A 13,419-nucleotide genomic window follows, 5' to 3' on the forward strand; every position below is an offset into this window, starting at 1 on the left:
ACATAAACTTTTGCAATTTAAATGATTGAAATCGGATTATCCATTCAAAAGTTATCGTCCGTTGAAGTTGCCAAAAAACGATGATTTTTGGTTGAAAAATGGCATTTTTTCCAATTATATTTGGAACCATTTTTGAAGGGTTATAACTTTTATATTAATAACTTGAAAGTTCTAATTTTTGCTAAACCCATAGATACCACAGAGTTGTACAAGACTATTTTTTTTGGGGGGGTCCTTGAAATATTTTTTTTAGATATCGCCCTCCAAAATTGGTCTTAGGGCTTTTTGCGCTCTTTTTTTCCAAATGTCTCAAAAATGCCCAAAAAGTTCCTGTCTTTAAATGATTCGTAACTTTTGAACCAGTGTATGAATTGACTTCTTTTTTTTTGCATTGCACAGAATGTAATATATATTTTAGTAAGATTATTTATATTGACGGGTAGGTATTTCTGAAATATGACATAAATATTGTTAAAAAATGTTAAAATGTAAAAATATATATATATTGTGTTAAAAACTGTGTGGCTATTGTTTCTTTTTTTTTAAATATTATTTTTCGTAAGTATACATTTTTTTATAATTCTAGAATTTAAATTTTTAATTATAATCATAAATATTATTTTAATTGATTTTCGAACAGCTAAAAATTAGAATTAAGCCCGTGCTTATTATGCGTTCGATTCCATTCCGGGCGCAGACTCGGCCGCGCCTACAAGTTTATATATAGGCCTAACTAAAGCCTAACACCACTAAATTTTGCCGAAGAAATATCGGGAGGAAAGCAGACGAATTTAAAATTTAACTAAGTAATTACTTCAATAGTATATATTAATATGTTTAATTTTAATTCCTTTTCGATTATTCTAACCGTAAGGTGCACTTTAAATTGAAATACGGAATCAAGTTTAGGCCAAGATATAGCGTATACATATAACGGCAACCCTGTCAAAAGCGCGTTTCGGCCGCCTACATAGAATGGGTTACGGCCGCTGCATAGCAAATTTAAAGCTTCTTAAATTCCTTCGGTACATTTATACCTAACGTACTTGCTTTATTTAGTAGCTTAATAAATACTCCACTTATTAAATACTTTAATAAATCGGTAAAATTGACGTTTCGAAGCAAATATTCCATGAGAAGCGACATTCTTCGCCATGCCTCGTGTGCAGGAAAGACTAGTTCCGAAAATGGAACAGTCCACTGCGGGGGTATCCAATCATAATTTAACGCGCTAATACACGCATACCATGCAAATTGCCTGGGTGACGGTAATTTAGTAATAAGCTGAGAATTGAACCCCCCTGCAAGGAAAATGGTAAATACTTTTATTTTCGATAGGGATTATTTTTTCAAGTGGTTGGTCTTGTTGGCCTCTTCGCACGACGACCACGCAAAGAAAAATAAAACAATGTAGTTTATCAAACAGGAATATAAATTAGCTTCAATTCAATACTAAATTCCCCAGATTTTGATAATGAGAAAGACTCAAAAATTTAATTTTTATCGGAAAAATTGACATTTGAGGCGGATGTACATAATAATAATAACCGATTTACATATCAAAATAAAGAGTATTTAAAGCCTGATAACATGCAACAAATATTACTCCACCACCTATTATGGTCGCCGAGCGATCGTGTTTTGAAAATGGGTAGGTGTTTTCCGAAGTTATTTTTAGCGCGCGGATTTCGGCTCGCCGGCTTTTGTACCTCCTTTTTAACTCGCGTTTTCTATTAAAATATTTAATAAACATAGATTAAAAATATATATAAATAAACTCTTAAACAAGATCTTTCTAGACATATAAATTTTATTCACATGGCTACATAAAGGCCAACTCAGACAGCGTCGTACGACGAGGCCCGACGAGACGTCTTGTCTGGACTGGACTCGTCCGTGCTGTCTGAGTTGAATCCAGACGAGACGGGTCGTCGTGAGATAGCGTCGGGGGTAGTTTTAGGTCGTCGTGAGCATATTAAACATGTTTAATTTTCACCCGACGGGACGACTCGTTTGTTGGATATTGACCAATCACAGGCGTTTAAATTATGACGGCAGGTCACGAGGGAAAAGTTTTTATCGAAGAGCGCGAAGTATGCTTCGCGGGGATTATTTCCATCATCAGCATGGCGGTCAGCAGTGGTGGTGGTGCAGAAGATTTATGGTCAGAAGAGGCCGAGTCTTGCCTTATTGACCTTTGGAGGAATGAAATTTGTCTTTATGACACTACCTCCAAAGAGTATAGCAATCGACAGCTTAGGCAAAAAAAAGTAGAAGAATTCGCCGTAATATTAGGAAAAAGTGGTAAGTCCAACAAATAATAGCCTAGGCCTAGGCCTAGCCTAGGTCCAGGATAGCCCATAGGCCTAGCCTAGCCTAGGCCTAAATAAGGCCCCTCCTAGGCTAGGCCTAGGCCTAAAATAATAAATATTTACTACTAGGCTAGCCTAATACTATTATTAATTATAGGCCCTATATAGGTAATTTAATTATTAATATTTATTATTTGTATCAATATCATATACACAGTATATATTCCAAGTAAATGTAAACATTAAATAAATAGTAAAATATGATATAATTTTATTAAATATTATTAATAATTGTATTTATATTATATACACAGTATACATTCCAAGTAAAGGTAAAATAAATTGTAAAAAATATAATGTAATTTAATTATTAATATTTGTATCAATATCATATATCATATACACAGTATACATTCCAAGTAAAGGTAAAATAAATTGTATAAAATATAATGTAATTTAATTATTAATATTTGTATCAATATCATATATCATATACACAGTATACATTCCAAGTAAAGGTAAAATAAATTGTATAAAATATAATGTAATTTAATTATTAATATTTGTATCAATATCATATATCATATACACAGTATACATTCCAAGTAAAGGTAAAATAAATTGTATAAAATATAATGTAATTTAATTATTAATATTTGTATCAATATCATATATCATATACACAGTATATATTCCAAGTAAATGTAAACATTAAATAAACAGTAAAATATGATATAATTTTATTATTAATAATTGTATTTATATTATATACACAGTATACATTCCAAGTAAAGGTAAAATAAATTGTATAAAATATAATGTAATTTAATTATTAATATTTGTATCAATATCATATATCATATACACAGTATACATTCCAAGTAAAGGTAAAATAAATTGTATAAAATATAATGTAATTTAATTATTAATATTTGTATCAATATCATATATCATATACACAGTATACATTCCAAGTAAAGGTAAAATAAATTGTATAAAATATAATGTAATTTAATTATTAATATTTGTATCAATATCATATATCATATACACAGTATATATTCCAAGTAAATGTAAACATTAAATAAACAGTAAAATATGATATAATTTTATTATTAATAATTGTATTTATATTATATACACAGTATACATTCCAAGTAAAGGTAAAATAAATTGTAAAAAATATAATGTAATTTAATTATTAATATTTGTATCAATATCATATATCATATACACAGTATACATTCCAAGTAAAGGTAAAATAAATTGTATAAAATATAATGTAATTTAATTATTAATATTTGTATCAATATCATATATCATATACACAGTATACATTCCAAGTAAAGGTAAAATAAATTGTATAAAATATAATGTAATTTAATTATTAATATTTGTATCAATATCATATATCATATACACAGTATACATTCCAAGTAAAGGTAAAATAAATTGTATAAAATATAATGTAATTTAATTATTAATATTTGTATCAATATCATATATCATATACACAGTATATATTCCAAGTAAATGTAAACATTAAATAAACAGTAAAATATGATATAATTTTATTATTAATAATTGTATTTATATTATATACACAGTATACATTCCAAGTAAAGGTAAAATAAATTGTAAAAAATATAATGTAATTTAATTATTAATATTTGTATCAATATCATATATCATATACACAGTATACATTCCAAGTAAAGGTAAAATAAATTGTATAAAATATAATGTAATTTAATTATTAATATTTGTATCAATATCATATATCATATACACAGTATACATTCCAAGTAAAGGTAAAATAAATTGTATAAAATATAATGTAATTTAATTATTAATATTTGTATCAATATCATATATCATATACACAGTATATATTCCAAGTAAATGTAAACATTAAATAAACAGTAAAATATGATATAATTTTATTATTAATAATTGTATTTATATTATATACACAGTATACATTCCAAGTAAAGGTAAAATAAATTGTAAAAAATATAATGTAATTTAATTATTAATATTTGTATCAATATCATATATCATATACACAGTATACATTCCAAGTAAAGGTAAAATAAATTGTAAAAAATATAATGTAATTTAATTATTAATATTTGTATCAATATCATATATCATATACACAGTATACATTCCAAGTAAAGGTAAAATAAATTGTATAAAATATAATGTAATTTAATTATTAATATTTGTATCAATATCATATATCATATACACAGTATACATTCCAAGTAAAGGTAAAATAAATTGTATAAAATATAATGTAATTTAATTATTAATATTTGTATCAATATCATATATCATATACACAGTATACATTCCAAGTAAAGGTAAAATAAATTGTATAAAATATAATGTAATTTAATTATTAATATTTGTATCAATATCATATATCATATACACAGTATATATTCCAAGTAAATGTAAACATTAAATAAACAGTAAAATATGATATAATTTTATTATTAATAATTGTATTTATATTATATACACAGTATACATTCCAAGTAAAGGTAAAATAAATTGTATAAAATATAATGTAATTTAATTATTAATATTTGTATCAATATCATATATCATATACACAGTATATATTCCAAGTAAATGTAAAATAAATGGTAAAAATGGATTGTGATTATATAGATTATTAATATATTATGATTTAATTATATATATATATATTTGTATTTTAATAGACATTGAGATCAAAAAACATATAAATTCCCTGAGGACCCAATTTATGCGTTACAGAAAGAGCCTGCCTAGTGGGAGTGCTGCCAGGAAAAGAACAGCTAGGCAGCAATGGGTGCTGGAGCGATGTGACTGGCTTACTCCATACATTAAGCAGAGGGCGTCTCAGTCCACATTAGATGTAAGTAATACTATAGCCTAAAGATGGTTGTATAAAGTAGAGTCCTCAATGAGAATACTGTAAAACAAATTGCGAAAATAAAAGGAAGCATAATAGTTGGAATTTATGTAGCACGTATACAGTATACTGTGTATCTAAATCATTTGGTCTTGCCATTCAATGGATCCTTCTTTTGATGAAAAGTATGTTGTTAATATTTCTCGCTGTTGCTTGGCAGCAGATGTAAAATTGTTGTGCCTATCAAGTTGAACAGGCACCATGGATGGTTGCTGTCGCCACTGTCCTTCAACAACATTGTGCGCCCCATTTTCCAGGTCAACAAAACCTGGTGGATTGTAGGCACTATTGCTTCTTAGCATGTTGTGCAAAGCAGCACATGCCAACACTAACGGTTGAAGGTGTTCCGGCAGTATTTTGATCGTCGTCAAGAATACACCAAATCTATTTGCAAAGATCCCAAAAGCATTCTCAGAAACCCTCCTAGCTCTTGACAGACGATAATTGAATACTCTTTGTTGTTTTGTTAAATGCCTTAGAGGATGTGGCTTCATAATGTCCTCCCGCAATGGGAATGCATCGTCTGCTACTATCATATATGGAACTGTCGTATTTGTTCCAGGCAATGGACTCGGGGTTGGTACTCCAATTGCTTTGTTCTTAAGGCCCTTATCCAATGAGCATTTTGAGAACACCCCACCGTCGGATACACGTCCATTTGTACCGAAGTCGACATATAAAAATTTATATGATGAATCTACAAGGGCCATCAGTACCAGGCTGAATGAATTTTTGTAATTAAAATATTCAGAGCCTGAATTGGGTGGTGGCCGAATACTGACATGTTTTCCATCTAGTGCACCCAAACAATTGGGGAAATTCCATTTCATTTGGAACTCTTTCGCGATTCCCATCCATTCTTCAGATGTTGATGGCGTCTGTAAATATGAATATAAAAATATGATAAACTTTCTAATAAAAATAATAATAATACATCATACCTAACTGACTGATCATTGCTTTTTTTTAACAGTTGTCAGATTTAGGATTAGAGGCAGATCACGATGATGATGTATCCAACATGAGCGAAGAAAATGATGTCAAGACAAAAAAAAGTTCAACAAAACCAACAAAAAGAGAGAGAGACAATGAAGAATTGAATTTGATTCGTAATCTTACAACAATATTAGAATCTCCTTCAAACGTAAGCGAAGAAACAGATGCCGATTTACTTTTTGGTCAGTATGTTACATCAGAACTTAAACAAATACAAAATAAAAAAACCAAAGCAGTTCTGATGAACAAAATCCAAAATGATATTTTTGAAGTAAAGATAAAAGATCTAGATTAGCTTCAAATAATATATATAATATCAAAATGTACTGTCTAGCCAGTCAAATCCTCACTCATTTTTCCATTTACACTACAGTTTCCTAGTGGATAACAAATTAAATTTATAGCCTAGAATACACAGTAATTTACCTTCATGTATTGTTCTTTCAAAACAGAGTATATTGCATTACATGTGTCTGGTACAATTTCACCAATTGTTGTGGCCCCAACTCTGTATTGGTAAGACAGACTTTTGTATGTTTCACCTGAAATTAACAATTTGTTTGACAAATGAATGGTTATTTGCAACTACAGGTGATCAGATTGTTAGTATACTTGAAAAACCTGAGAAAGGATAAGGGATAGAATAAATTTGGGTTTTTGATGATTTGAACATGTTTACTCACCAGTTGCAATAAAACGAAGCGTAATCGCTAATCTTTCTCCTGGAGAAATACTCTGGCGCCAGTTGGTGTTTTGCTTCTTTATAATAGGCTTGACCAAACTCAGGAGGTTGTCAAATGTGCCAGTATCCATCCTTAGAAAATTTCTGTAGGATTCCTGGTCCTGGAGCCGCAGTTCTTGAATCAAATTTCCATATGCTCCTTGTTGCTGTCTTTTGAGAATCCAGGGCTTACACCATATTCTGCTGCTTCGTCTTCGCCGCCTTCTTTTTAAAAGCAACAGCAGTAAAGCAGCACATGATTTGCGTTTATTTGACACCATGATGTAAATACTGTATATTTAAAACAACATTTTTAAGAAATTTCATTATTCAGTAAATCTAGGAATTCAGAAAACATATCTCAGTAATTCAATAATTGTTGCTGCCATCAATTTATATTATTTAAAGATATGTATTGATTTTGTCCCATAAAAACATTATATAACATTAAGTTAATTAAATGGTTACATTTTGTTTCATAAATATAATCTGATGTATGTTGTGATTTAATATGTAATAACAAATACATGTAGTAAATAAATAAAAGTGTAATAAAATTATGTTTAATTTAAATAATTTAGTTATGTGTTTGTTATTTGTATCACTAGTTAATGAGTTGAATTTTAGGCTAACATGTCCAAAAAGTTGGTATGGCGCATTGCCACAGTGTTAATTTAATGCGAGGTATGAAGACGATATGGAACCACTTACTTTTTGTACATAATTTGTTAATATTAATAATAAAAAAAACAATAAAAAAAAAGGTATATCTATCTGGTCATTACATCTCAACAATGCTTATCAATCGGACATTTTAAATGATATATATGAACACAATTTTTTATTGAATTTTGTTCAATATTATATATTTAACTTGAATTGTATAGATACTCTAAATAAATGAATGCCTAGCTTAGCCTAATTTAGGCCTACATAAAAATTCCAAGATTATGTATTGGCCTAGTAATTAAAAAATTAAAGCAATTGAACCGATCGACATGTGACTCTACCCTGTATCATATTAGACTTCCTATTCTGTATGTACTACTATGCCTAGATAAAGGATCTGGGTCTAGCCTAAGTTTCTACTAACTACCTAGGCCTTGGGCCCTAACCTAAGTGACCACATATTTAGATACTAAACTAATAGGCCTACTAAAAGGCCTGGCTAGGGGCATACATGGGCCTACCAACTCTGTACTGACATGGATCCCATATGCCTAGTCTCAATTATTCAACAAAATATAAGCTTAAATTTTGTTGTTATTTTTATTAGGTAAAAAACAAACGGATTTATCGGTTTATTATTAATCAATGAAACTTACTATTACTTCCGTGTTTACAAATCATACGAACGTACGTACGTACGTCGTGCGTACGCGTTGCATGGTTTGTTGCGTAATCTTGAATTCAACCAATCAGAAGCGCAGGCAATATAGTCGCGTCGGGGGTCGTCGGGCTGTCTGAGTTGAGCCGTCGCGGAGCGTTGCACGATTATCTGTCGGTAGGACTTTGGAAAGACGGGTCCAGACAAGACGTCTCGTCGGGCCTCGTCGTACGACGCTGTCTGAGTTGGCCTTAAGAAATAGTATATTTTTAACTTCAAAGACATGTCACTTTTTGAAATTTCACGAACGTGTTAAAATCGCCTTAACGAAAATCCGCTTCATTGGGATACCTAGTATAAACATATTTATATAAACATTTAAAAAAAATTAATAAATTATTTTAAATCATTCTTTGGTGGATGCACGCTTTAATTTGGAACGTGCCATTTACATATTTAATTAATGTGTACATGACACATTTCGTAATACACGCGTTATTAAGAGTTAATTATTTTCTCGTTTTACTAAGGGAGGAGGATTCGGTTACATCAACTAATGAGTACAAATTGTCAGAATAATTGTCTCGTTATAAAATGGTAACAGGAATCGTAAATCAACTAAAACACGTTTTAAAAGCAAAAACGTACTTTTGAATGCTGAAATGAGTTAATATTTTCAATAGAAAAGTACTGAATTTTATAAATTTCTTAATTCAATTATTTTTAATAGACATGATTGCTTTAATTAATCTTAACATATGACTGTAAAAACGGCATCAACACAAATTAAAACGGGTATTAAAATCCGACATTTTTGCCATTTCCTTTTTAAAAATCAGAAACTATCGTAAATTATTTTTGGATTACTCATCACAATTTAATTATGAATATGTTTATAAATATAGAAAATGAAATTGCTTTTTTAATATAGTATCACACTCCAAGTGAAATGAATGAATTATGTATTACTGTAGTGCCTTGAAATCACAGCAATACATTTTCAGAGAGCAGGCAGTTTGAATAGACATTACTCAATATTGGACAATTTGTTCAAAACCATTTTACCATTAATTAATTTCATCAGAACACATTTTTTTGTTTGTCCTTGTGTGTCTGTTATAACTATGTGACATTCATCTAAAATGTTTACTAATTTTATATTATTACTATAAATTGTGTTGTGATTTTAAAAGATCGAAATAAATTATACAGTGTGATCACATTTTTGTATTTGAAATCCAAAATGAAAACAATTAAAGTAGCAACTCTTTAGATTGAATTTTCAATTACACTGTTTGAGATGCAGAAATGTGTAGACCAGATCAGAAAATGAATTATTTATAACAATAAAAATATTATATTATGATTCAGCATAATATTTTATTATAGGTCATTTGCCATGTAACATTTTCAACTTTCATTTGGCCATTAATAAAATAAAAGCGATTTCTTTTTTTTAAAATTAATACAATTTTGTTTAATTTCTTTTGTTGTTTTTATTATTAACAGAAAATACTATTTCAACTATACCAACTGTATAAAAGAGGAGAAAGCAAAACAGTACATAAATCAAGTCAACCAATATTATTTTGAAATAAAAACTAGTTGAGTGGAAAAAAACATACACGACAATGTGCCGTGCCATACTTCTTGTTTTCTTTGAATTTAGGAATAACAGGAATATGATACAAATTATTAAGCTGCTGTGTTACGCAAAAGTAAAAGCAAAACAGTTAAACACACACCAAATTACGAGTGCCACTGATTCAACAAATAAACAAACAATGACAAATTAATTAAATTTTTCAAACCAAGCAATGTTGTTTGTTAATTACAGGTAAATAAACACAACATAACAACAAACATAAACATTGAGTTTAACTACAGTATATGAGTTCCTCAACTAGTGACAGCTGGTTGACCTTCTCATGCATCAGTGAACATCTCAGGTCATCAGATACCAGTAGGTTATTTCCAAAAGTACAAGCACTTTATTTCACAGCATTGGGATCTATTTTTATTCACTCTCCTTGGATTACTTTTTTGGCAAGTGTACTAGATAATTGCATGTGTTCTGATAAATTTGCCACAACATGATATTGTAAACAGATATCAAAACCATAAACACCTAATCTTGAATTTAAAATACAGTCACGTTTTCACATTAAAAAAAATAAATATTGTTTATGAATTCAATTGTTATGAAATCAGGTTAGTATAAAATGCAAGTCTAAATTAATAGTTTAAAGCTCTGTCTACACTATCAAACTAGTTTGAATAAAAATGTGATGTACACATATGGACATGATGATGTCATATCGCTACAATATTTTGGCATATCGCTACCATGTTTTGGCATATATCGCTATCATATTTTGGCATATCGCTACCATTTTGGCATATCACTCACATCACACTTGTTTTGTCAAAACTAGTTTAATAGTGTAGACAGAGCTTTAAAATATCAATTAGGAGGAGTAGTTAGGTCAATAGTCGCATAAATTTCCATAATTTATAATTTTTGGTTTTCATAAAATAATGCAAACGATTTTAAACAAAATAGAGCAACAACAAGCTTTTCTTGACATTCTTGTGATAGTCTATTGCTTCTCTTGTTCCAATCTTTACCTGCTTCATGACTTTTATTATTATTCCAAGTTTATTCAAATCAGCAAAAGCTAGATTACAATGAATGTGGATAGTTTTGACTGCGCTATGAAACACCTACATGAAGACTTCAAAGGAGCTTTTAATACATACTATGGGGCGGAGTCATTAATTATTGAATGCACTATAAAACACACATACATGAAGACTACTTCATAGAAACCTTTAATACTTACTATGGGGCGGAGTCATTAAGTTGGTACTCCCTAGATCGACTGAAGCATTCTGTCACGCCTGGATCCGCCCATAATCGCTTCATTGTTGCAGATAATTCTGGGCTGAGTTCACCTTCCTCGGCCTGACCAGCAAGTGCAAACAGTTGTCGAGCATCATCCTGGGGAGCAAGAACATTTGGACCAAATGTTAACGTGTGTTTGTGTATGTCTGCGGTCTGTACACTGATGCAGTAGATGATCTACTTTTACTAACAGTACTATATATCAGTATACTGCAGTAAAACTCCCTTCTCTTGGACACCCCTATTAAAGGGTCTTTCACACCTGGTATGGTGCCGGCAAATCAAATCAAACTTGAATGTTTCATTTTCAAGCGACTATGCGCATATTAATTAAGCCGCATGGAGCGTCGTAAAAACGAAACATTTACGTTCGCTTTGACTTGCCACCGTGCTACTGTAGAAAGTGTGAAAGACCCTATAAGGAACACTTTTGCATGAACTACTGTAGAAACAATATGCAATTAACACTCTACAGTAGTAAGCATTTTTTTTTTTTTTTGGGTCACAAAGGTGTCCCCTTTGAATAAGTATTTCAATCCAAATGGTTGACGTTCAGGTGTGAAGGGGGAGGGGTAAATAAATGTCTTCCTGTGTGCATCATTTCCAATATCTTCATTCATCAAATACAACACAATACACATTGATAAATACACATAATAGTACAAATTATTACTGAACATATTCATGTTGATTTTTCATTTCGGCAGTTGTTTTAGTGTGTGCGGTTTGGATCTCCTTCGAACATTAAATTTAGGCTAATTAGAGTGAAAACCAAAACATTCTAATGTTTCAAATATAGGTTGAGGAAACAAGATGGTTACTCAAGCAAAGACGGAACATTACAATTTTACACAAATCATGAATTTTATTTATAGAGTAATTTCTATGCCGATTTCTCCTTTAAATATATTCTCTTCAAATCATTTCGCCAAATTTAATTAGAAACTATCGCATCGTAATTATCCTTGAAATATATAATTGGATGAAACAGAATGCGATAAGAATAGACATCTTAAGAGAGAACATGTCCATTAATTGAATTATTAAAATCTCATCAGCCACTCTAGTAATGCGAGCTGTATTGTGTGTAATGACAAATTTGTTAAGGATTTATTCAGTGTAATTTTGAATCTGCGTACAAAGTTGTTAATAATTAAAACATGAAAAACAAAGTGGCATTGGAAAATTGCTTGGACAAATGTATTGATTCAGGCTGGGGACAAATTTATTCAGGCTGGGGACACCTCTATTTACGGGACACCTCTATACAGCGGCCATATTTATTAATTTATGTTATATCTGCTTTTTATAATTGTACTATATTTGCCAATTTCTTATTTTATTATGATAATGGGCAAATAAAGCATTTCTTTCAGTATTCAGTGAGGTGACGCCCCTATTTAGAAGACACTCCTATTAAGTGACAATTTCATGGGGGATATTTGTCACATTGTCTCTGGAAAACATTCTTGTTTTACTGATATCAGTCAAAATATGCTAAGGTGTTACATAAAATGCCATTTTGATTTGTATAAATAAGTCCTGTTTTGACGAATAAAATGAATTGAAATCTGAAACAAATAAGGGAAAACAATAGAGTCAACCCTAATTAAGGAGAATTTTGTTGGGTCGAAGGTGACAGTGTCCCCTTAACTGTTTCACTTCTGATACTGGAAACAAGATAAAATGACAACACAAGTAGAGATGAGCTGTTATTCTAGAGTGATGATAGATGGTGTGAATAAATTATCTTAATTTGCTTTTCTTCAGCATGGCATAAATTTGAGTTATCTGATAAATTGTGTGGGTGTTGGAATCTCCAAATAGTGGGTGTTTGCAATGCTATTCAACTTTTATTTCCAAATTTAACAATTATTTATTTTTACAAGCAGTTACTGTATTGACATTGTCAACTTTAGGCATCCATTTTTTACAATTTGACAAAACTTCAGATTTTGTACATTAATATCAGCAGAAACACATAATTTTTAGGATAAATTATTTACGACGAGTATTTAAGAGTGGTCTAAGGCAGACATGGATTTTGAATGCGATATCATAGTAGCATTACGTATTACATTCAATCTTTAAAATCTTATTTAACATAAGGCTTTTACCTATCTGAATGCGATTGGGGATCATCTTGAAAATTTACATCATAGGAAAAAGTCAAATAAAATAATAAAAATTGTA

General features: G+C 30.0%; 2 protein-coding genes across 3 annotated transcripts in view; one reads left to right on the forward strand and one right to left on the reverse strand.

The window, feature by feature from the left end:
- The window catches only part of LOC144856195 (guanine nucleotide-binding protein G(i) subunit alpha), a 53,879-nt gene that overhangs the window by 14,473 nt on the left and 25,987 nt on the right, over nucleotides 1-13,419 (reverse strand). For both annotated transcript variants that reach the window (XR_013614907.1, XM_078714147.1), the window contains exon 4: nucleotides 11,165-11,322. Coding sequence is in view for 1 of the 2 variants with exons in the window: in XM_078714147.1 (XP_078570273.1) it covers nucleotides 11,165-11,322 (158 nt within the window). In the remaining variant the exon portion in view is untranslated. The remainder of the gene's footprint in view (nucleotides 1-11,164; nucleotides 11,323-13,419) is intronic.
- Nucleotides 1,830-7,027, forward strand: LOC144855899 (uncharacterized). Its single transcript, XM_078713850.1, has 3 exons — nucleotides 1,830-2,304; nucleotides 5,045-5,220; nucleotides 6,251-7,027. The coding sequence occupies exons 1-3, from the start codon at nucleotides 2,049-2,051 to the stop codon at nucleotides 6,566-6,568; spliced, it is 750 nt and encodes a 249-aa protein (XP_078569976.1). The 5' UTR covers nucleotides 1,830-2,048; the 3' UTR covers nucleotides 6,569-7,027.

Source organism: Antedon bifida, chromosome 11 (genome assembly GCF_963402885.1).
Source record: "Antedon bifida chromosome 11, ecAntBifi1.1, whole genome shotgun sequence".
Classification (NCBI taxonomy): Eukaryota; Metazoa; Echinodermata; class Crinoidea; order Comatulida; family Antedonidae; genus Antedon; species Antedon bifida.

Bases quoted from the DNA above. Each gene is read 5' to 3' on its own strand.
- LOC144855899 (XM_078713850.1), top strand. From the start codon at position 2,049: ATGACGGCAGGTCACGAGGGAAAAGTTTTTATCGAAGAGCGCGAAGTA. The intron at 2,305-5,044 runs GTAAGTCCAACA...GTATTTTAATAG, and splicing joins CGTAATATTAGGAAAAAGTG to ACATTGAGATCAAAAAACAT. The intron at 5,221-6,250 runs GTAAGTAATACT...TTTTTTTAACAG, and splicing joins CGTCTCAGTCCACATTAGAT to TTGTCAGATTTAGGATTAGA.